The sequence below is a fragment of the Dama dama genome, chromosome 11, assembly GCF_033118175.1.
Source record: "Dama dama isolate Ldn47 chromosome 11, ASM3311817v1, whole genome shotgun sequence".
Classification (NCBI taxonomy): domain Eukaryota; kingdom Metazoa; phylum Chordata; class Mammalia; order Artiodactyla; family Cervidae; genus Dama; species Dama dama.
In genome coordinates, this window is record NC_083691.1 from 44,354,900 (window position 1) to 44,377,060 (window position 22,161).

General features: G+C 45.6%; 1 protein-coding gene across 2 annotated transcripts in view; it reads right to left on the bottom strand.

Annotated features, from left to right (window-relative positions):
- Positions 1–540: 540 nt before the first annotated feature.
- Positions 541–22,161, bottom strand: part of B3GNT2 (UDP-GlcNAc:betaGal beta-1,3-N-acetylglucosaminyltransferase 2) — a 205,664-nt gene continuing 184,043 nt past the window's right edge. For both annotated transcript variants that reach the window (XM_061155215.1, XM_061155216.1), the window contains one exon: positions 541–2,378. In XM_061155215.1, coding sequence (XP_061011198.1) covers positions 2,330–2,378 — 49 coding nt within the window. In that variant the 3' untranslated portion in view covers positions 541–2,329. The remainder of the gene's footprint in view (positions 2,379–22,161) is intronic.

Genomic DNA, 22,161 nt, shown 5'->3' on the forward strand with positions numbered 1-22,161 from the left:
GCACAGAGCACCACCCAGTCTTCTCCCTTTAAGGAGGCCTGCTACGTCTGTGCTCTCTCTTCTAGGCCGTGGTGGGGAGCAAGTTCCCATTCCTCCTCAAGTAGTGAGGACCAGCCACTGCCCCACTAGAAACTGCTTCCTCAGGCTCAGGCCGGGAAGCACTTACTAAACTTCTAGATGGGGGCTTCCTTGGTGGTCTAGTGGTTAAGGAGCCTTCTGCCAATGTAGGGGACACCAGTTCAATCCCTGGCCTGGGAAGATTCCACATGCTGTAGAGCAGCTAAGGCCCTGTACCCCAACGATTGAGCCTGTGCTCTAGAGCCCAGGAATGCCAGCTATTGAGCCTCCACACAGTAACTACTAAAGCCTGTGTGCCTAGAGCCCGTGCTCCACAAAAAGAGAAGCCACCACATGAGAAGCCTGCGCACCGCGATGACGAGTAGCCCCCACTCACCACAACTAGAGAAAAGTTTGTGCGTAGCAATGAAGACCCAACACAGCCAAAATAAATTAATTTATTTGAGGAAAAAAAACTGCAAAGAACACTCAACGTTAAAAAAAAAAAAACTTCTAGATGCCAGCTCTGCTCTGGCCAGACTTGGAGAGGGAGCCAGGAAAACCAGTGAGCTCTACAGAAGGAATGTGTTAGTCACAGGAAGCTTGAATGGCAGCCCCAGGGAACACAGCAGAGAGGCCAGCAGCCACTGTGCTCTTTCCCTGATGGGACCAGACCGAGGGGATGGCCGGACTCAGTCTCTGTCTGAGACCTTCCCAGTCTCAAGGCAACCGTAAACTTGACACCGGCCGTGAAGCTGGCACAGGCTGCCACCCTGGTGTCCCAGCACCTCTGCGGTAGGTGAGGGTGGGAATCCCAGTGAGGGGCAGCGGTGGCTAGAAGAACCTGGTGGGGGCCGTGGTCAGCGTCACTCTGGCCCAGCCTTCCAGTGGCTCTGTGGCCAGCCCCTCTGGACTCCAGAAACTGTATATTGGGTCTCTTTCTGTAAGACGCCCATGATTCCGTGAGGAGACACCCTCAGCAGTCACATTCAAGGGCAGGCTGTCTGTCCTGGCTCTGGAAAGGGTGAGGTCAAGGCCATCCAAGGGACAAGCTATGGCTCTGCCTCAGAGCCACAGAGCCTCAGAGTCACTTGAAGACCATGGAGAGAGCAGGTGGTAACAACACTCCACCACCCGGAGATGCAGCCACCTGCAAAGGTGATACCGGCCTCCCTGGAGATGAGCCCAGCACTTAGCCAAGGCCTCGATGCAGAAGTAAGGGTGTCTGCAGGACCAGCAAGAATTCCGCAGAGTCAGCCAGACAGCTCTCAGCTTGGGACACAGGAAAAGAGGACTTGGCAAGGTGAGAAAGCTGTGTGACGAAGGGAGAGAGACGGCCTGCCCTCCAAGGACTGCTGGGCCTCAGCAGCCATGCCTGCCCTTTATTCCATAGGAAGCGCGGTGTTTCACCAGAAAAGACTCTTGTCAGGACAGGCATTTGTTCATTTGCTGGCACCCTCCAGGATTGCTCTTCAACTCTTGGGAAGGGCTGAGAGAAAGTGGTTGACTGATCCCATCCTCTAAAATGCCTTCTAGGCTTCTCCATCCTAGAGAGGAGGACCAAACTGCCCTGTGAGTGGCTGCCAGGGAGCTTCTTATAGGAACCACAGTGCTGGAAGGGCTTCACTGGCTGAGGGCCTGGCAAGGCTATTTTTTCTGGGTTCTCTGGCCACCTTGGATCAGAGACAGCTATTTCCACTGGGGCTGGAGCAGAGGCTGTTTTTCTAAAATCCTTCACACTTGCTTCTAGTGATGTGGTGACCAGGCTGTCATCTTCTGCAGGTTTGCTGAGGAACATGAAGAAGATTGTTCCGGAAATGCCAAGTTTCCTCTCTGCTTGAGTTTATGGCCCAGTGGTACTAGCAGTGGGTTTGGAGGAAGGTCTCTGAAAAGGGACGGGAGACTGTGATCGTGAGGCTTCATAATCCTTTGCTCTGAATCTGCTCTGGGATCTCGGAAGACATAACACTTCCCCTGGAAGGCCTCATCTCCCTCCTTGAGCACAGTGCTGAGAGAGTGGGACCACAGGACAGCCAGAGCTTGAGTGACGTCAACGTGCACCCTTTTCATCCAACGGGCAGGAGCCAGTTTGCTTTCTGCCATAGGGGAGACCCCCCGAAACGCTATCTTGTAGGAATTCACCCCACAGTCATCATTTCCTGTGACCGTAAAGCCACTGACATGGACTTTGGGGGCCAGCCCAGATGGTCCAGCTGCATCAGATGTTCTGAGGACACTGACTCTGCATCATCAGGATGGAGAATTCACCCATCTAGCTTTTCAGGACAAAGGGGGCATTTCTGTCCAAGAAGGTCCAAGTCCTGCAAGAGAAAAACAACCAGGTAGAGGCACTGGGAAGAAACCCTGTCCGAATGAGTGCTCTGAGGAGCAAAGCTCATATTTTCCTTTTTCATACTTCTCCTGTGCCTGGCCTAGGAGACTAGCATCTTTAAGCTGTTGAGGGGACGATATGAGGAGAGATTGTTTAAAAAATATGAGCAAAAAGACATCACCTGCAACTTGTGGGAGATGATGCTCCCTTCAGCTGGCAGTTAGGACTGATTCCCTCAAAGGGGAGGGACATGGGGGGATTAAGGATGAAGGCACTCACAGGGGAAAAGCATCTTCATAGAAGACATTGCAAAGGCAGCTCTGGTACCTGCTCAGACTAGATGGGTGGGGACAGGGGGACAGGGATGCTCAGCATGAAGACAACCTGAGAAGTTATAAGGGCTACACCAAGCTCAATCATTTTGCCACCTGTGATATTGTAATTTAAAATTGTATGTTTGGTCTTCCCTGCTCCTGGCACAGAGCTTCTAAAACTCTGGAGTTTAAGTGAAGAGACTCATACATGTGTCTTTTATGTTAATAACATTTATAACGCACCTAAGGATGGGGCTGGTTTCTAGGGGAAACCAACCGGGTGATTAGAGGAATGGAAATTTCAGTCCCACCACAGGAGCTCTGGGGAAGAAAGAGGGGCTGGAAACTGAGTTTAGTTACCAGTGACTTGGTCATTGATGCCTATGTAGTGAAGCCTCCAAGAACATCCAGAAGGATGGGATGCAGAGAACTTCCAGGTGAAGAAAGCCCGGAGGTGCTGGGAGAGGGGTACCCTCAGAGCTGGAAGCTCTGTGCCCTTTGCCCATGCCTTGCCCTATGCATCTCTCCCATGCGGCTGTCCCTGAGTTACAGTAACCAGGTTACTGTAATTAGATTACAGCAACCAGTAATCTAATCAGTAACCTTTTTCTGAGTTCTATAAGCCACTCCAGCAAATTAATCAAACCTGAGGAGGGTCATGGGGACCTCTGATGTACAGCCCATAAATCAAAGGCACCAAGAACAACTTGGAGCTGTGACCTCTAAAGTGACGGCAGATGTGTGGGGCAGAGCCCTTAACCAGTGGAATCTGATGCTGTCTCTGGGTAGATAGTTTCAGAATTGAGTTGAATTGTAGGCACTCAGCTGGTGTGGAGAATTCTTTTGTGATGGTCACACACACACACACACACACACACACACACCACACACGACCATCCAAAGCTCCCTAGCAGGCAGGAAGCTCTCTTGAGGGGTAGCTATTATCAGGCTAGTAGCTTCACTCCCTGAATTTCAGTTTCCTTGTCTTTAAGACTGCGGTTTCTGATATCCTATGACATCCCTTATATGTGGAACCTAAAAATAAATGATACAAATGAACTTTACAAAAGAGAAAGAAACTCACAGGCTAGAGAAGGGAGTTACCTTTCCCCTGGGGGAAAGGATAGGGGGAAGGGATAGTTAGGGAGTTTGGGATGGACATGTATATACTGCTACATTTAAAACAGATAACCAATAGGGACCTACTGTATAGCACATGAAACACTGCTCAATGTTATGTGACAGCCTGGATGGGAGGGGCATTTGGGAGAGAATAGATACATGTGTTGGAGAAGGCAATGGCAACCTACTCCAGTACTCTTGCCTGGAAAATCCCATGGACGGGTAGGCTGGTAGGCTGCAGTCCATGGGGTCGCTAAGAGTCGGACCCGACTGAGCGACTTAGCAGCAGCAGATACATGTGTATGTATGGCTAAGTCCCTTCACTCTTCACCTGAAACTATCGCAACACTGTTTGTTAATCAGCTATACCCCAATACAAAATAAAAGTTAAAAAAAACACAAAACTTTAAGACTTTGCAAGAAAAGCAAAACAACAAACCAAAAAAAGACTCCATTTCTGCTTCACAGGGTTTTGCTGCTGCTGCTGCAGCTAAGTCACTTCAGTTGTGTCTGACTCTGTGTGACCCCCGACGGCAGCCCACCAGGCTCCTCTGTCCGTGGGATTCTCCAGGCAAGAGTACCGGAGTGGGGTGCCACTGCCTTCTCACAGGGTTTTAGCCAAGGTTTAATCCATAGCATGATTTTCTATGTTCTCACAGCTGTTTTTATTCTATTGGGAGTGGATGTGGTGGGGGCACTCAGAGAAACTTAGCTATAGCCTTGAGAACACAGTTCAATTATGGGAAAATCATGACATTTATAAGGAAAGAAGCTTATAAGGTAGCCTCTTATGGCCAATGTGGAGTTGACAGAAAGGAACCCTTCTGGGTTCTTATCATCCTTTCTGTGGGTGTGGAACTGCAGGAGGACAGAGGCCTTTAGACTAGAGAAAAGGGGGGGTTCCAGTCACCTAAACTCAGAAGCCATTGTTGAGCCTTCTCCACCCCACAGGAATCCATCCACTTGGCCTCTTGCTCCCTCCTTCAGAACACCTGGAATCAAACTACTTCTTACTTCTACCTCTATACCAGATCTCTCACATGGATTATTCTAACACCTTTCTAACTTGCCTCCCTGCTTCTCCTCTTATGGAATGGTCCATTCTTCAGAGTGATTCTTGTTCAGAGAGACACCACATCATGCAAACCTTCAACACCCTCCAGCAGGCTGCCCTTACTCCCAGGAAAGTCACCTGAACAGGGTCAGTAAGGCCTTTCTTGATCCAGCCAGGTGTTATGCGGCTCTCATTGCTGATGTCTGCATATTAATGTCACCTGGCCCCACTCAACACCAAGCCAGTCAGAATCTCTAGGAGTGACACCCAGGCAGGGCCTTGATACTTTTTTAAGATGTGGGAGTTGGACCATAAAGAAGGTTGAGCACCAAAGAATTGATGCTTTCAAATTGTGGTGCTGGAGAAGACTCTTGGAAGTCCCTTGGACAGCAAGGAGATCCAGCCAGTCAATCCTAAAGGAAATCAACCCTGAATATTCATTGGAAGGACTGATGCTAAAGCTGAAGCTCCAATACTTTGACCACCTGATGCAAAGAGCTGACTCATTGGAAAAGACTCTGATGCTGGGAAAGATTGAGGGTGGGAGGAGTAGGGGAAAACAGAGAATGAGATGGTTGGATGCCATTACTGTCTCAATGGACATGAGTTTGAGCAAACTACAGGAGATACTGAAGGATAGGGAAGCAGGGAGTGCTGCCTCACATGGGGATTACAAACAGTCGAACATGACTTAGCAACTGAACAACAATAACAACTCTGAAAGGACACCTCAACCCTCTGTATCTGCCCCTGCAGGGTCACTGTAAGTTACGAAGGGGTCTGCCTTCCTTAGAAATATGTCACCACTGCTTACAATTTCAAGTCAGATTACAGCCCGTGGGCTTCTTCACTGGATTGGGCTCTGCATTTCCCTGGCTCTCTAACTAGTGTAAACATCTTCTCCTATCTCTAGAACTTTGAGTCTCATTCTTCACATACTTCTCGAGGTTCTCAGGATCATACATCCACATAGACACCAAAATGCTGCCCTGTTGAACCCTGGTGTCTCCCTTGGCTTTGTCTGACTTACCCGTCAGGTCTTCAGAATCATTTTCCGGATAGTCTCCTAACTGGTGCCCTGATTCCAGCTCTAATCCCTCCACACAGTTTCAAGAGGATCTTCCCAAGATGCAAGACCAGGGCACACCCTGCTAAGCCCTCCCCTGGCCTGGCACAGAAGGCCTGGCTCACAGACACCTGCCTACCTGGGTCTACCTCAGGCCACCCCTACCCCACAGAAACCCACCCACCCACACCCAGCCTCCCAAGGGCCTGCTCAGTGCCGCACCCTGGACCAAGCAGCTTCCGTGCTTGGGAATAATATACTGGGTCAGCCAAAAAGTTCGGGTTTTTCCATAACACCTTTCCATAACCAAATGAATTTTTTGGCTGACCCAATATGTGTGTGTGTGTGTGTGTGTGTGTGTGTTTAGCCACTCAGTCACATCCAACTCTTTGTGACCCCATCGACTGAAGCCTGACAGGCTCCTCTATCCACGGACTTTTTCAGGCAAGAATAGTGGAGTGGGTTGCCATTTCCTACTCCACAGGATCTTCCTGAACCAGGAATTGAACCCATGTCTCCAGCATTGGCAGGTGGATTCTTTACCACGGTGCCACCTGGGAACCCCAATCCTATATCCTACATATATATATATACACATATGGTATATATATATATACACCAGACTGGTGACTCAGACAGTTAAGAATCTGCCTGCAATGCAGGAGACTGGGCTCAACCCCTGGGTTGGGAAGATCCCGTGGAGAAGGGAATGGCTACCTACTCCAGTATTCTTGCCTAGAGAATCCCATGGACAGGGGAGCCTGGCGGGCTACAGTCCATGGAGTTGCAAAGAGTCAGACATGACTAAGTGACTTTCACTTTTCACATATATATATTCCATCTTAACCATTTTTAAATGGTGCACTCTTCATCCAGTGGCATTAAGTACATTTATAATGGAGTGCAACCATCACCCGGAGAAGGCAATGGCACCCCACTCCAGTACTCTTGCCTGGAACATCCCAAGGATGGAGGAGCCTGGTAGGCTGCAGTCCATGGGGTCGCGAGGAGTCGGACACGACTGAGCGACTTCCCTTTCACTTTTCACTTTCATGCACTGGAGAAGGAAATGGCAACCCACTCCAGTGTTCTTGCCTGGAGAATCCCAGGGACAGGGGAGCCTGGTGGGCTGCCATCTATGGGGTCACACAGAGTCGGATATGACTGAAGTGACTTTGCAGCAGCAGCAACCATCACCACCATCAATCCACAGAACTGTTCATCTTGCAAAACTGCAACTATACCCATTAAACACTAACTCCCCATCCCCCTCGTCAGACCTGACAACCACCCTTCTGCTTCCTGTCTTTCTGAATTTGCCAACTCCAGGTGGTTTGTGTGAGCGGATGCTCTGCAGCCTGAAGAACCCTCTCAGGCCTCGGTACTGGGCATTTCCTCTGCCTGCAACACCCTCTCCTGACTCAGATTTCCATCCACCCTGTAAGACCCGGTGTTTCTCTTCCTCTGGAGCATCCCTTGACAACTCAGTCAGGCACATCCTACATGCCCTCACTAGGCGTTCCCAGCTGACCTAGCAAAGCCTTCAGTTTGTATACACCAACAGTCGTTTACAAACACCAAGCTCTGGGAGGCAGGGGCCCTGGGCCTTTACTTTCTCACCAAGGCCTCTGTTGGTGCTGGAGAAGACTTGAGAGTCCCTTGGACACGAAGGAAATCAAATCAGTGAATCCTAAAGGAAATCAACCCTGAATATTCACTGGAAGGACTGATGCTGAAGTTCCAATACTTTGGCCACCTGATGTGAAAAGCTGACTCATTGGAAAAGACTCTGATGCTGGGAAAGAATGAAGGCAAAAGGAGAAGTGGGTGATGGAGGATGAGATGGTCAGACAGCATCACTGACTCAATGGACATGAGTTTGAGCAAACTCTGGGAGATGGTGAAGGACAGGAAAGCCTGGCATGCTGCAGTCCATGGGGTCGCAAAGCGTCAGACACGGCTTAGGGACTGAACAACAATGAGGCCTCTGCCCTATGCAGAGCCAGGCTCATTCACTGTCCGATGCCCCCTCCCTCTGTCCCTCAGCCCCATCAATCCAAGACAAGCATGTCCCGGGCTCCCCCCAGCACTCCAAGCATCTGTTTTTCATTTCATTACATTGGCAAAAGGCAGTTTAGCCACTTCCCAGGAAACCTGCCACATATCCCAGTAGCTTAGACGGCTTCTTCTCTGACAAGTGTGATTGGTGGCCCAAATGTGTCCACTGGCCTGGGTCCTGGCCCCACAGGGGAAGTGCAGACAGGTGCCCATGATCAGCAGACCCTGACAGGACCAGCACGACATCTCTGCCTAGCATAGCTGAGTGGGGAGCAAGCAAAGTAGAAGAGTCGCAGTTGTTAACCCTCTCCAAGTAATCATTAGGGTTGTGCATTTGTCTCCAAACACCCTGTGCGTGAATGCACCAGTGTGGGTAGGAATGGGTGGTCTTTGCACTTGAAGGAGGTTATAGTGGAAGATGCAGAGAAGGAGGCAAGAGGAAGGCAATGAGAAAGAAGGAGGCAATGAGAAAGAAAGGGGGTCTCCAACAGGACGGTTGGACAAAGGCAAACCCCAAGCCCATGGCCCTTCAGCCTTCAGGGTCACAGGAAGTATGAAGGCTGAGGGGCCTGCCTGAGATGTAAGATGACACGCCACAGCAGGACTGGGTATCAAAAACACATGATCCTGAGGGAAAAGAAAGCATCACAGAAGAGGCATACGTTCTATTTATACACATTTTTAAAAACTAGCAAAAATAAATAGCATATTGTATTGGAATGCATACAAAGGTGGTAACGCTGTAAAGGAAAACAAAAGAATGATGTGCTGAAATTCAAGTCTCAGGGAAGATTTATTTCTACTCAAGCCCAGTGTGGAAAGCTCAGGGGGACAGGTCTTCATTAAACACCCAGCTAAGAGAAATGCTTGGAGGTTGAAAATATTCTGGTCACACACCCCTGATTCTTGCTGGCACGGCGGCCAGTGTTGTGGCCAGAGATAGTCTACATCAGAATTTCTGGCCCAGTGGTCCCCGGGCTACTTCTCTGAGGGAGGGGACCACAGGGGACTTCAAAGGTAGCAGTAACTGTCCTAAGAGGTGGGGGGTACTCGAGCATGGTTCTAGATACATAATACATATTACTTTGCATGTATGATATATTGAGGTTTTTTAACACACATAGGCAATAATGAACAGCATGAATAAAACAAACCACTTGGTCATCAAAATCTGAAATACTAGGAAAAGGTGTCACCTTCTGGAATTTGTGGCACGTACAGCTTAAGCAAAAAAAATGAAGCCTCACTGACCAAGTAATTATGAATGTTCAGCACTTGTGTGGACTGACTGAGCCTCCAGGATAGCAATAGGCAGGCGAATGCCTGGGGAGCTGACTGGGAGAGGAAGTACCTGTCTCTTGTCCAGGGCTGAGAGCCACACAATGGAGGTGGTGGCCTGTGGAATGAGTGGGCCCAGCTCAGCACCCACCTCCACAGAGTCCTCTCTGTTCCAGAAATGGAAGTGGTTTTGGACCCACTAACAGAGGGGAAAAAATGCCATTTCCATTTATAGGTGCCTTATTCATTATAGCCTTTGCTAAGGGTCTGGCATATCCTTAAAAGTTCCTTCAGAGACTTCCTTAGTGGCCCAGGGGCTAAGACGCCATGCTAACAATGCAAGGGGCCCAGGTTCGATCCCTGGTCAGGGAACTAGATCCCACATGTCGCAACTAAGACCCAGCACAGCCAAAAAGATAAATAAAATTTTCCTTCAAAGTAAACAGGAAAGGATTTTATCTAAGAAAAGATCCTCTGAACTCTCTGATGTGACAGTGCTTCAGTGAACAGTTCAGAATAGGCAAGACAGCAAACACGCTCAGCTCCCTGCCTGGGTGGGGCTGGAAAACCTCCCCATGGGCCATGCCCATCACACCTCTTCTGTTCCTTGGTGCCAGAATGGGATTTGCCAGCACAAGCCAGCACAACAACCCATCAGTTTCCACTCACTTGTCACTTGACAAGGGTTTCCTTTCAAGTATGGTTTCCTTTCCTAACCCCAGAGTTCACAAAGGCAACAGCTCCCTGGTTCTCCCCTCTGGGAGAACCAAGTTCTCATTGCTTTTGCCCCATTTTGTGCAATTCACTGTGCCCTGCTGTAGGACAGTTCTCAGGCTACTTGCCCCTCAGGTTATTTACTCCTCCCTTGCATTATTATTTTCTATGAATAAGAAACCAATAGCCAGCTATGCCTATGGGCACTTCCTGCAGATTTTTTGTAGGAAAAAGATTGTGCCAGCCCTCCTCCTAGCTCCTCTACCTCCTCCTCCTCCTTGGATGGCTGTTGGTTTAAATTATAAAGAGGACTTTCTAAACATTTCTTCTAAAATGACTTTTATTATCATCTTTTCTCTGACTTTTCAAAAAAGAAATTTGTTGTGTAAGTTTCCTATTGCTGCTGTAACCAACTTCCACAGACCTAGAAGATTAAAACAACACAAGTTTATCATCTTAAAGTTTTAGATGTCAGAAGTCCAGAACAGATCTCCCTGGGGTAAAATCAGGGTGTCGCCAGGGCTGAATTCCTTTTCCAGAGGCTCTAGGAGAGAACCCGTTCTCTCGCCTTTTCCAGCTTCCATGAGTCACTGGCATTTCTGGGCTCCATGTTCCCTTCCATCTTCAATAGATGGTGGAGCCTTTCTCCCAAGACATCTCTCTTCTGCCTTTCTCTTCCACATTTAGAGATCCCTATGATGACATTGAGCTTCCCAGGCAGTTTAGCGGTAACAAATTCACCTGCCAATGCAGGAGATACAGGAGACACAGGTTTGATCCCTGGGTAGGGAAGATCCCCTGGAGGAGGAAATGGCAACCCATTCCAGTATTCTGTCTGGGAAATCTTGTGGACAGAGGAACCTGGTGGGCTACAGTCCATGGGGTTGCAAAGAGTTGGATATGACAGAGACAACTGAGCATGCACGTGATGACATTGGGCCCACTTGGATTATTCCATCAGCTCTCTGCTTCCCTAGGTCAACTGATTAGCAGTGATGACTTCATCTGCAAACTTAATTCCCTTTTGCCACATAAGCTAACATAGTCACAGACTAAGGATTAGGATGCACATATCTCTGGACACTAATCTTCTACATGTTCATTGTAGAAAATTTAGAAACACAAAAAAAAGCATACAGGAGAATATAGGAACCACTTCTAACCCTACTTCCCAGCGTGCGTGGGGCTCAGCCGCTTCAGTCGTGTCTGACTCTTTGTGACCCTACGGATTGTAGCCCACCAGGCTCCTCTGTCCATAGGATTCTCCAGGCAAGAATACTGGAGTGGGTTCCCATGCCCTCCTGCAGGGGATCTTCCCAACTCAGAGATCAAACCTGGGTCTCTTGCATTGCAGGCAAATTCTTTACCACTCAGCCACCAGGGAAGTTCCCACTTCCCAGAGATAACCACAAATAGTTTAGTATGTATTCATTCAATCCTTTATTAAATGCATATGTTTCTTTTTCTTTGTAAACCAGGATTGAATAATACCATAACTCTATATATAGATACCTATCTATCTGTATATATAAAACATGGTGTTTAGTAATTTTCCTTAATAATATGCAAGCATTCTTATGCTATTTACTATTTTGCTACACTTCATTTTTAATGGCTACCTAGCATTCCACTATGTGGAGGCACTATAATGTACTTAACTAATTTAATTAATTGTTTATTGTAGGACACATAATTTATCTCTAACTTTTCTTGGTGCCTAGTAGCCCTGTGCTAAACCTCTCTGAAGCTACATCTTTGTAAACATTCTTAGGATACATTTCCCAAAGGTATCCCAAATACTGGGTGGTCACATCACTGATCCCCCAAAGCAGGACATTTTTAAGAATGAAAAAGGGTAATCTTAAAATTTAACAGTAACTGGTAACTCACAATAAGCCCGAAAGGACCTGGGCATGGTACATATCACCAAACTGCTTTCATGAAATGTTGCCGTGGTTTATAGACAACCTGTGGGCAGCACCCTAAGAATCCTGCTCTAAGCCCTTATCAAAATTTCCAGGCCTCTCTGTGCCCCCAATTCCCAGCCTCCATCTTCCTAAAACTGAAAACCACACAGAGGCAAATGTCATCCTCACCCTTGCTGGAGAGGGGGCAATGGCAGGCAGGGGACGGCCACATCCTCCTTTGCCCTGGTAGCCAGTGTTTTGACTCTCAGTGAGTCTATTAGAGCTTGTGATCCAGGCCAGACTGGGTTAGCTTCAAGGCAGCAGTGACCAGCCCATCCTCCCTACACACAGGCCCAGGTACAGGCTGAACCAAAGCCAAAGCTCCTCATAGGGCCTTTCCCAGACCCAGGCAGGTGCCCCTTGTGGAGCGCTGTGACAAGACAGTACTGCCTGAGCAAACTGACCTGCCAAACGTCCGTGAGCAGGAGACACTTGAAGAGCCGGGAGGAAGAGCTTGGAGCTACAGTCAGCCCAAGTTTCCAACACTGGGAATGTTACAAGGAGCAACTTACACTTTCTCATCAAAGGACTTCTTCTTGGCTAGAACCCTCTGAAACCATCAAGTGTCAAGAACACGCCCAAATAAAACAGTCACCAAAACCACAAAAATGAAAAGACTGAATTCACTGTTTCATAACATTCCAGTGGGCCTTTGTTTTGGTTTGGTTATTTTATTTTGTTAGCGGTTATTTGATCTGGCCACCACCAGGCTATAGAACACTCTCTGGGAACAGACCCGGGCCCCTTGCACAGGATGGTGAATGCAAACGCTGAGAAAAGCTATCAAGTCCTCAGGCTTCTTGTTGCGGGCATTTCAGACCTTCTGAGTCAAAGAACCTGATTAAATCAGTCACCTCATCTACCCAGAGGCCACTCAGGAAGCTCTTGACTCATTCTTGTTGACTCATGTGCTGGAAAAGCCAGTCCAAATGGGCTGTGATAACAATCCAGTTTGGAGCAGTTTTACTTGTAAGCAACTGGCTCCCTGCCTACAGAGACTATAATGCTTCAAAATCAAGAATAAAAGCCTAGTTCCCTCCTCCCTACCCCCCAAATAATGTTCCAGGTGATATTTTGTAAGCACACCTGCAAACTGTGCCCTGTTAACCTGGAAATAGAGCAAAACACACCTGGACACTGTGTGCTATTTGTGAAACGAGCAAGGGGCAAAAGTAAGCCAGCCTGGAGCACGAACTGGCCAACAAGCAGATCTTGAACTCTTGGGCATTCTCTCCCTCTGAAAGACTGCTTTTTTTTCACCTTTGCATTCTTAGTTGGGACGTTCAGCTGGAGATCTGTACTGTTTGATAGAAGTAAAGGCAGAGCTGTGGAATCACCACTGGCCACAATTTTGGGGCCAACAATATGGGAAAAGAAAACACTGAGCCAGACAGCAAAGCATGTTGGCTTTCTTACATCAAAAGTCAACTTCTTAAGTCTGGTGGGAGATGGAGGAAGAGTAAGATGTGGAGATCATCTTCCTCCCCCACAAATACATCAGAAATACAGGTGCATATGTAACTGTTCCTACAGAACACCTCCCGAAGGGTGGCAGAAGACCTCAGACTTCCAAAAAGGCAGGCCCACCTCCACATAAAGAAGGCTGAGCACCAAAAAACTGATGCTTTTGAACTGTGGTGTTGGAGAAGACTGTCATTGGACTGTAAGGAGATTAAACCAGTAAATCCTAAAGGAAATTAACCCTGAATATTCACTGGAAGGACTGATGCTGAAGATGAAGCTACAATACTTTGGCCACCTGATGCAAAGAGCTGACTCATTGGAAAAGACCCTGATGCTGAGAAAGATTGAGGGCAGGAGGAGAAGGGGATGACAGAGGATGAGATGGTTGGATGCCATTACTGTCTCAATGGACATGAGTTTAAGCAAACTCCAGGAGATGGTGAAGGACAGAGAAGCCTGACATGCTGCAGTCTGTGGGGTCGCAGAGTCGGACACACTTAGTGACTGAACAACAATAATATCTGTATAAAGTGATAGGGAAACAGCAATAAGAAAAGAAGAGTTAAAAGGAAACCAGATGGGTCCTGTTCCTCGGGAAGGGAGTGGGGAGGAGGAAACGTTTCTGCACACTCAGAAACCCCTTCTCTGGCAGGAATGGGGGAGCTCCAGAACCTCAGAGGGGAATGCAACAACAGGTGCTCAGAAGGGAAAACAGAGAATCCACCACAGAGATCATTCCCGACCAGCACTTCCCACCTGAGAAGCAGTTTGCACACCTGCCCAGCAACTGGGGTCTGTGTGCTGAGGCTCAGGCTTCGGAGGTCAGACCCCAGAGAGAAGACCAGGGTTGATTGCTGTGAAGATACTCTGAGGGGGCTAGTGCACACAGCCAAGGAAGTACAGGGAAAAGAGACTGGGGCTGCCAGAGCGGCCAGAGATCAGTGTCAGGGGACCCTCTAACTCCAGGGACCCTCTAACTGTGTGCTTCCAGACTGCAGGACCTCACCTTCACAAGGTGGGATGAGCTGGCTGCAGCCTTTGACCCCAGAGGTGGACACACCTCTGGACCTGCTGCTGCCGAGGCTTACACGAGCAGCAGAGGTGAGGGGCCAGTGGAACTGGGGCCTGTGAGCCCAGAGGTGGCCACGAGGGCCCCCACGGCGGCTGCCAAGCTGTGAGCAGGTCACTACCCACACCCTCCCGGGAGCGTAAGCAGGTTGGCTCTCTCTAGCGACCCACAACTCAGAGCCAGTTCCTCTGGGAGAGGGCATGACCCAACTCAGATTGTAGCACCATCCACTAGACCTCTCCCCCTGCAAGCACTCACTGCACATCCCAACTGTGGTTGCCATAACCCTCCCTCTCCCCGCCTGACTGAGCAAGTGAGCCCGAGTAAGCCTCAGCCGTCACCCCATGGTGTCCGGGCAGGGAGCAAATACCAGAGGGTGGCCTACAAGTAGAGGTAGGGCCAAAACCAAAGCAGAGCACCAAAGGCTGTGTGACTGAAGAAGAGGAAGGGAAGCCACTCGTACTGCCAGAGGGGCAGCAGATGAAATCCCTGCAGTGAACCTGAGACTGTGGACACTGGGGGCAACTGTGGGCTCTGGGAGCAAGTACAAGCTGGAGCAAGACCAGGTCTGACCCCACAGCTCCCACAGCAGGTCAGAGACCATCCTAGAAATACTGGAGGACTTCCTGAGAAGGCAGATTGCCTGGAGCACATTGTGTGGGCACAACTGACGTCACAGGATAATATTCTTCTTACTACCACTCTCTCTATGTACACACTTTTGTTTTTTTATTTTGTTCCATTGTTGTTCCTTTCTTAAAAACAATCCTTTTTATCTTTACTTACTTTTTCCTTTTCTAATGTTTTATTTTTAAATAAGTTCACTTCATTTGTTCCCCATTTCTATACCACCTTTTTGTTATATTGCATTTTGTCCATGTTTTTGGTTTTGTATTTTTGCTACTCTAGTTTTTATTGTTTGTTTTCATTTATGGATTTGTTTATTGATTTGATTGGTCTCTTCTTTTTTGGTTCCCTCTTATTCTTTTCTTGTTTTTTTTCTTTTTGTGAGTGTGAGTTTCTTTGTGTGTTCCTGTCTGATTAATGTTGCTTTTACCATTTGTTTTGGGGTTTTGTCCATCTGTTCTTTTTTTTGTTTGTAGGTTGGTTTGATTTTTTCCCTATTTCTTTCTTTCTTTTCCCTCCTGCACTATGAGGCTTGTGGAGTCTCGGTGCTCCAGCAAGGGTTCAGGCCTGAACCTCTGAGGTGGTTCCGCAAATTGGCTCTGTTACCTGAATCCAGGGTGCTGAACCACCAGAGAATCCCTGATTGCCTGGAATACAAATTGGTGAGAGCTCTTCCAAAGACTCACCACTAAGACCTGGCCACACCTAAAGGCCAACAAGGTCCAGTGCCAGACGCCCCATGCAGACAACTAGCAAAATAGGAACACAGCCCTACCCATCAGCAGACAGGCTGCCCAGTCACACCAAGCTCACAGACACCCCACAAGACACCACTGGGTGTGACATTACCCTTTAGAGAGGCAAGATCCAGCTCCACCCACCAGAACACAGGAACCAGTCCCTGCCAACCAAGAAACCTTCACAAGGTACTGGTCCAGTCACACACACTGGGGACAGACTCCACAAGTAAGAGGAACTATGACCTTGCAGCTTGAGGAAGAAGACCCCAAACACAGTAAATTAAATAAAATGAAAAGACAGAGAAACATGCAGCAGATGAAGGATCATGGTAAAAACCCACCAGACCAAACAAATGAAGGGGAAACAGGCAATCTACCTGAAAAAGAATTCAGAGTAATGATAGTGAAGATGATCCAAATCTTGGAAATAAAATGGAGGCACAGATAAATAGAATGGAGGCATGGATGAGAAATAGAGAAAAAGAAATAGAGGAAAACAATAGAATGGGTAAGACTAGAGATCTCTTCAAGAAAATTAGAGATACCAAGGGAAATTTTCATGCAAAGATGGGCTCAATAAAGGACAGAAATGGTATGGACCTAACAGAAGCAGGAATACACAGTAGAACTATACAAAAAAAGATCTTAATGACCCAGATAACCACGATGGTGTGATCACTCACCTAGAGTCAGACATCCTGGAATGTGAAGTCAAGTGGGCCTTAAGAAGCATCACTATGGAAAAAAAAAAAAAAAAAGAAAGAAAAGCATCACTATGAATAGAGCTAGTGGATGTGATGGAATTCCAGTTGAGCTATTTCAAATCCTAAAAGATGATGCTGTGAAAGTGCTGCAATCAATATGCCAGCAAATTTGGAAAACTCAGCAGTGGCCACAGGACTGGAAAAGGTCAGTTTTCATTCCAATCCCAAAGAAAGGCAATGCCAAAGAATGCTCAAACTACTGCACAATTGTACTCAGCTCACACACTAGCAAAGTAATGCTCAAAATTCTCCAAGCCAGGCTTCAACAGTACATGAACCCTGAACTTCCAGATGTTCAAGCTGGATTTAGAAAAGGCAGAGGAACCAGAGATTAAGTTGCCAACACCTGTTGGATCATCGAAAAAGCAAGAGAGTTCTAGGAAAACTTCTGCTTTATTGACTATGCCAAAGCCTTTGACTATGTGGATCACAAAAAACTGGAAAATTCTTAAAGAGATGGGAATACCAGACTATCTGACCTGCCTCCTGAGAAATCTGTATGCAGGTCAGGAAGCAACAGTTAGAACTGAACATGGAACAACAGACTGGTTCCAAATAGGGAAAGGAGTACATCAAGGCTGTATATTGTCACCCTGCTTATTTAACTTATATGCAGAGTACATCATGTGAAATGCTGGACTGGATGAAGCACAAGCTGGAATCAAGATTGCAGGGAGAAATATCGATAGCCTCAGATATGCAGATGACACCACTCTTATGGCAGAAAGAGAAGAAGAACTAAAGAGCCTCTTGATGAAAGTGAAAGAGGAGTGTGAAAAAGTTGGCTTAAATCTCAATATTCAGAAAACTAAGATCATAGCATCTGGTCTTATCACTTCATGGCAAATAGATGGGGAAACAGTGGAAACAGTGACAGACTTTATTTTGGGGGGCTCCAAAATCACTGCAGATGGTGACTGCAGCCATGAAACTAAAAGACGCTTGCTCCTTGGAAGAAAAATTAAGACCAACCTAGACAGCTTATTAAAAAGCAAAGATGTTACTTTGCCAACAAAGGCCCATCTAGTCAAAGCTATGGTTTTTCCAGTAGTCGTGTATGGATGTGAGAGTTGGACCATAAAGAAAGCTGAGCACTGAAAAATTGATGCTTTTGAACTGTGGTGTTGGAGAAGACTCTTGAGAGTCCCTTGGACTGCAAGGGGATCCAACCAGTCCATCCTAAAGGAAATCAGTTCTGAATATTCATTGGAAGGACTGATGCTGAAACTGAAACTCCAATACTTTGGCCACCTGATGAGAAGAACCGACTCTTTGGAAAAGACCCTGATGCTGGGAAAGATTGAAGGCAGGAGGAGAAGTGGATGACAGAGGATGAGATGGTTGGATGACATCACCGACTCAATGGACATGAGTTTGAGTAAACTCCAGGAGTTGGTGATCAACAGGGAGGCCTGGTGTGCTGCAGTCCATGGGGTTGCAAAGAGTCAGACATGACTGAGCAACTGAACTGAACTGATGGATGAGAAGATATAAGAAACACTTAACAAGGACTTATAAGCACCTTGGAGTAGGAAAATGGCAACCCACTCCAGTATTCTTGCCTGGAAATTTCCATGGGCAGAGGAGCCTGGTGGGCTACAGTCCATGGGTCATAAGATTCAGACACGACTGAGTGATTTTCACTTCATTAACAAGGACCTAGACAATCAACAATGAACAGCATAACAGCTGAAATAAAAAATACACTAGAGGGAACCAATAGTAGAATAACTCAGGCAAAAGAACCAATATGTGAGCTGGAAGACAGAATGGTGGAAATAACTAAAGCAGAGCAGCACAGAGAAAAAAGAATGAAAAGAAATGAGGACAATCTCAGAAACCTCTGGGACAACATTAAGTGCAGCAATATTTGAATTAAAGGGGTCCCAGAAGAAGAGTAGAAAAAGAAAGGGTATGAGAAAATATTTGAGGAGATTACAGTTGAAAACTTCCCTAGTATGGGAAAAGAAATAGCCACCCAAGTCCAGGAAGCCCAGAGAGTGCCATATGGGATAGTGGCTCGGCTGGTAAAGAATCCACCTGCAATGCAGGAGACCTGGGTTCGATCCCTGGGTTGGAAAGAACCCCTGGAGAAGGGAAAGGCTACCCGCTCTAGTATTCTGGCCTAGAGAATTCCATGCACTGTATAGTCCATGGGGTCGCAAAGAGTCAGACATGACTGAATGACTTTCACTTTCACTTTCAAAAAGAAACACATCAAGACACAAATTAATCAAACTAACAAAAATTAAACACATAGAAAAAATATTAAAAGCACCAAGGGAAAAGCCACAAGTAACATATAAGGGAATCCCCATAAGGTTAACAGCTGATCTTTCTGCAAAAACTCTGTAAACCGGAAGGGAGTGGCAGGATACACTTAAGGTAATGAAAGGATAACACCTACAGCCAAGATTACTCGACCCAGCAAGGATCTCATTTGGATTTGATGGAGAAATCAAAAGCTTTACAGATAAGCAAAAGTTAAGAGAATTTACAACCACCAAACCAGCTCTACAACAAATGCTAAAAGAACTTCTCTAGACAGGAAACACAAGAGAAAGAAAAGACCTACAAAAACAAACCGAAATCTAAAGTAAATAGTAATAGGATCAGACATATCAACAATTGTGAAAGTGAAAGTTGCTCAGTCATGTCCGACTCTTTATTACCCCATGGACTATACTGTCCGTGGAATTCTCCAGGCCAGAATACTGGAGTGGGTAGCCTTTCATTTCTCCAGGGGATCTTTCTGACCCAGGAATCGAACTAGGGTCTCCTGCATTACAGGCAGATTCTTTACCAACTGAGCTATCAGGGAAGCTCTATATCAACAATTACCTTAAATGTAAATGGATTAAATGCTCCAACCAAAAGACACAGACTGGCTGAATAGACACAAAAACAGGACCTCTATATATGCTGTCTACAAGAGACCCACTTCAGACCTAGGGACATATATAGACTGAAATGAGGGGCTGGAAAAAGATATTCTATGCAAATGAAAATCAAAAGAAAATGGGAGTAGCAATACTCATATCAGATAAAATAGATTTTAAAATAAAGACTGTTATAAGAGACAAGGAAGGACAGTACATAATGATCAAGGGATCAATCCAAACAGATATAACAATTATAAATATATGTATCCAACATAGGAGCACCTTAATACATATGGAAAATGCTAACAACTATAAAAGGGGGAATCAACATTGACACAATAGTAGTGGGGGACTTTAACACCCCACTAATATCAATGAACAGGTCATCCAAACAGAAAATTAAGAAGGAAACACAAGCCTTAAGTTAGGTCTATCTATTGGAAGACCTATAGGACAATCCATCTAAGAATGGCAGACTACACATTTTTTCTCAAGTCCACACAGAACATTCTCCAGGATAGATCACATCTTGGGTCACAAGTCAAGCCTTGGTAAATTTAAGAAAATGGAAGTTGTATCAAGCATTTTTTTCTGACCACAATGCCATAAGATTAGACATCAATTACAGGGGGAAAAAAAATCAAAACTTTGTACAAAACACAGACACATGGAGGCCAGACAGTGTGCCTCTAAATAGCCGAGAGGTCGCTAGAGAAATCAAAGAGGAAATAAAAAAATATCCAGAAACAAATGACAATGAAAACACAACAACTCAAAACCTATGAGATGCAGTAAAAGCAGTGCTAAGAGGGAAGTTTATAACAATACAAGCCTACCTGAAAAAATAAGAAAAATATCAAATAAATGACCAAATCCTATACCTCGAGCAACTAGAAAAAGAAGAACAAAAACCCCCCAAAGTTAGTACAAGCAAAGAAATCATAAAGATCCAAAGCTGAAATAAATTAAAAGGAAATGGAGGAAACAATAGCAAATATCAATAAAACTAAAAGCTGATTCTCTGAGAAGATTAAACAAAATTTACAAGCTGTCAGCCAGACTCATCAAGATAAAAGGGGAGAAAACTCAAATCAATAAGATTTGAAATGAAAAAGAAGTTACAACAAACAATGCAGAAATACAAAGGATCATATGAGACCATATGAGCAACTATATACCAATAAAATGGACAACCTGGAAGAAATGGACAAGTTCTTAGAAAAGTACAACCTTCCAAAACTGAACCAGGAAGAAACAGAAAACATGAACAGACCAATTCCAAACACTGAAGTTGAAACTCTGATCAAAAATCTTTCAACAAACAAAAGCCCAGGGCCAGAGGTTTTCACAGGTGAATTCCATCAAAAGTTCAGAGAAGAGCTAACACCTATCCTGCTCAAACCATTCTCAAAAATTGCAGAGGGAGGAAAATTCCCAAACTTATTTTATGAGGCTACCATCACCCTGATACCAAAACCAAAGATACCAGAGAAAAAGAAAATTACAGGCCAATGTCACTGATGGACAAATCTTCCACAAAGATGCAAAAATCTTCAACAAAGTTCTAGCAAACAGATTCCAACAACACATTAAAGAATCATATACCATGATTAAATGGGATTTATCTCATGGATGCAAGGATTCTTCTATATACACAAATCAATCAATGTGATACACCACATTAACAAATTGAAAGATAAAAATCATATGATCATCACATTAGATGCAAAGAGGGCTGTCAACAAATTTCAACACCGATTTGTGATTAAAAAAAAAAACTGTCCATAAAATCAGCAAAGAAAGAACCTACCTCAATGTAATAAAAGCCATATATGACAAACCCATGGCAAGCACTATTCTCAATGGTGAAAAACTGAAATCATTTCCTCTAAGATCAGGAACCAGAGTGCCCAGTCTCGTCACTATTATTCAGTATAGTTTTGGAAGTCCTAGCCATGGAAATCAGAGAAGAAAACGAAATAAAAGGAATCCAGATTGGAAAAGAATAAGTAAAACTCTCACTGTTTGCAGATAACACCACACACACACACAAATATCTACTAGAGCTAATCAATGAATTTAGTAAAGTCACAGGATATAAAATTAATACATAGAAATCCCTTGAATTCCTACACACTAACAATGAAAAATCAGAAAGAGAAATTGAGGAAACAATCTCATTCACCATTGCAACAAAAAGAAAAAAATATCTAAAAATAAACCTACCTAAAGAGACAAAAGACCTGTATGCAGAAAACTGTAAGCCACTGATGAACAAAATCAAAGACAATACAAACAGATGGAGAGATATACCATGTTCTTGGATTGGAAAAATCAATATTATCAAAATGACTATACTATCCCAAAGCAATCTACAGATTCAATGCAATCCCTATCAAATTACCAATGGCATTTTTCACAGAACTAGAACAAAAAATTTCACAATTTGTATGGAAACAAAAAGACCCCCAAATAGCCAAAGCCATCTTAAGAAAGAAAAATGGAGCTGGCCCTGGCTTCAAATTATACTAGAAAGCTGCAGTCATCAAGACGGTATGGTACTGGCACAAAAACAGAAATATAGACCAATGGAATAAGGGACAAATCCATGCACCCATGGGCACAGTATCTTTGACAAAGGAGGCAAGAATAT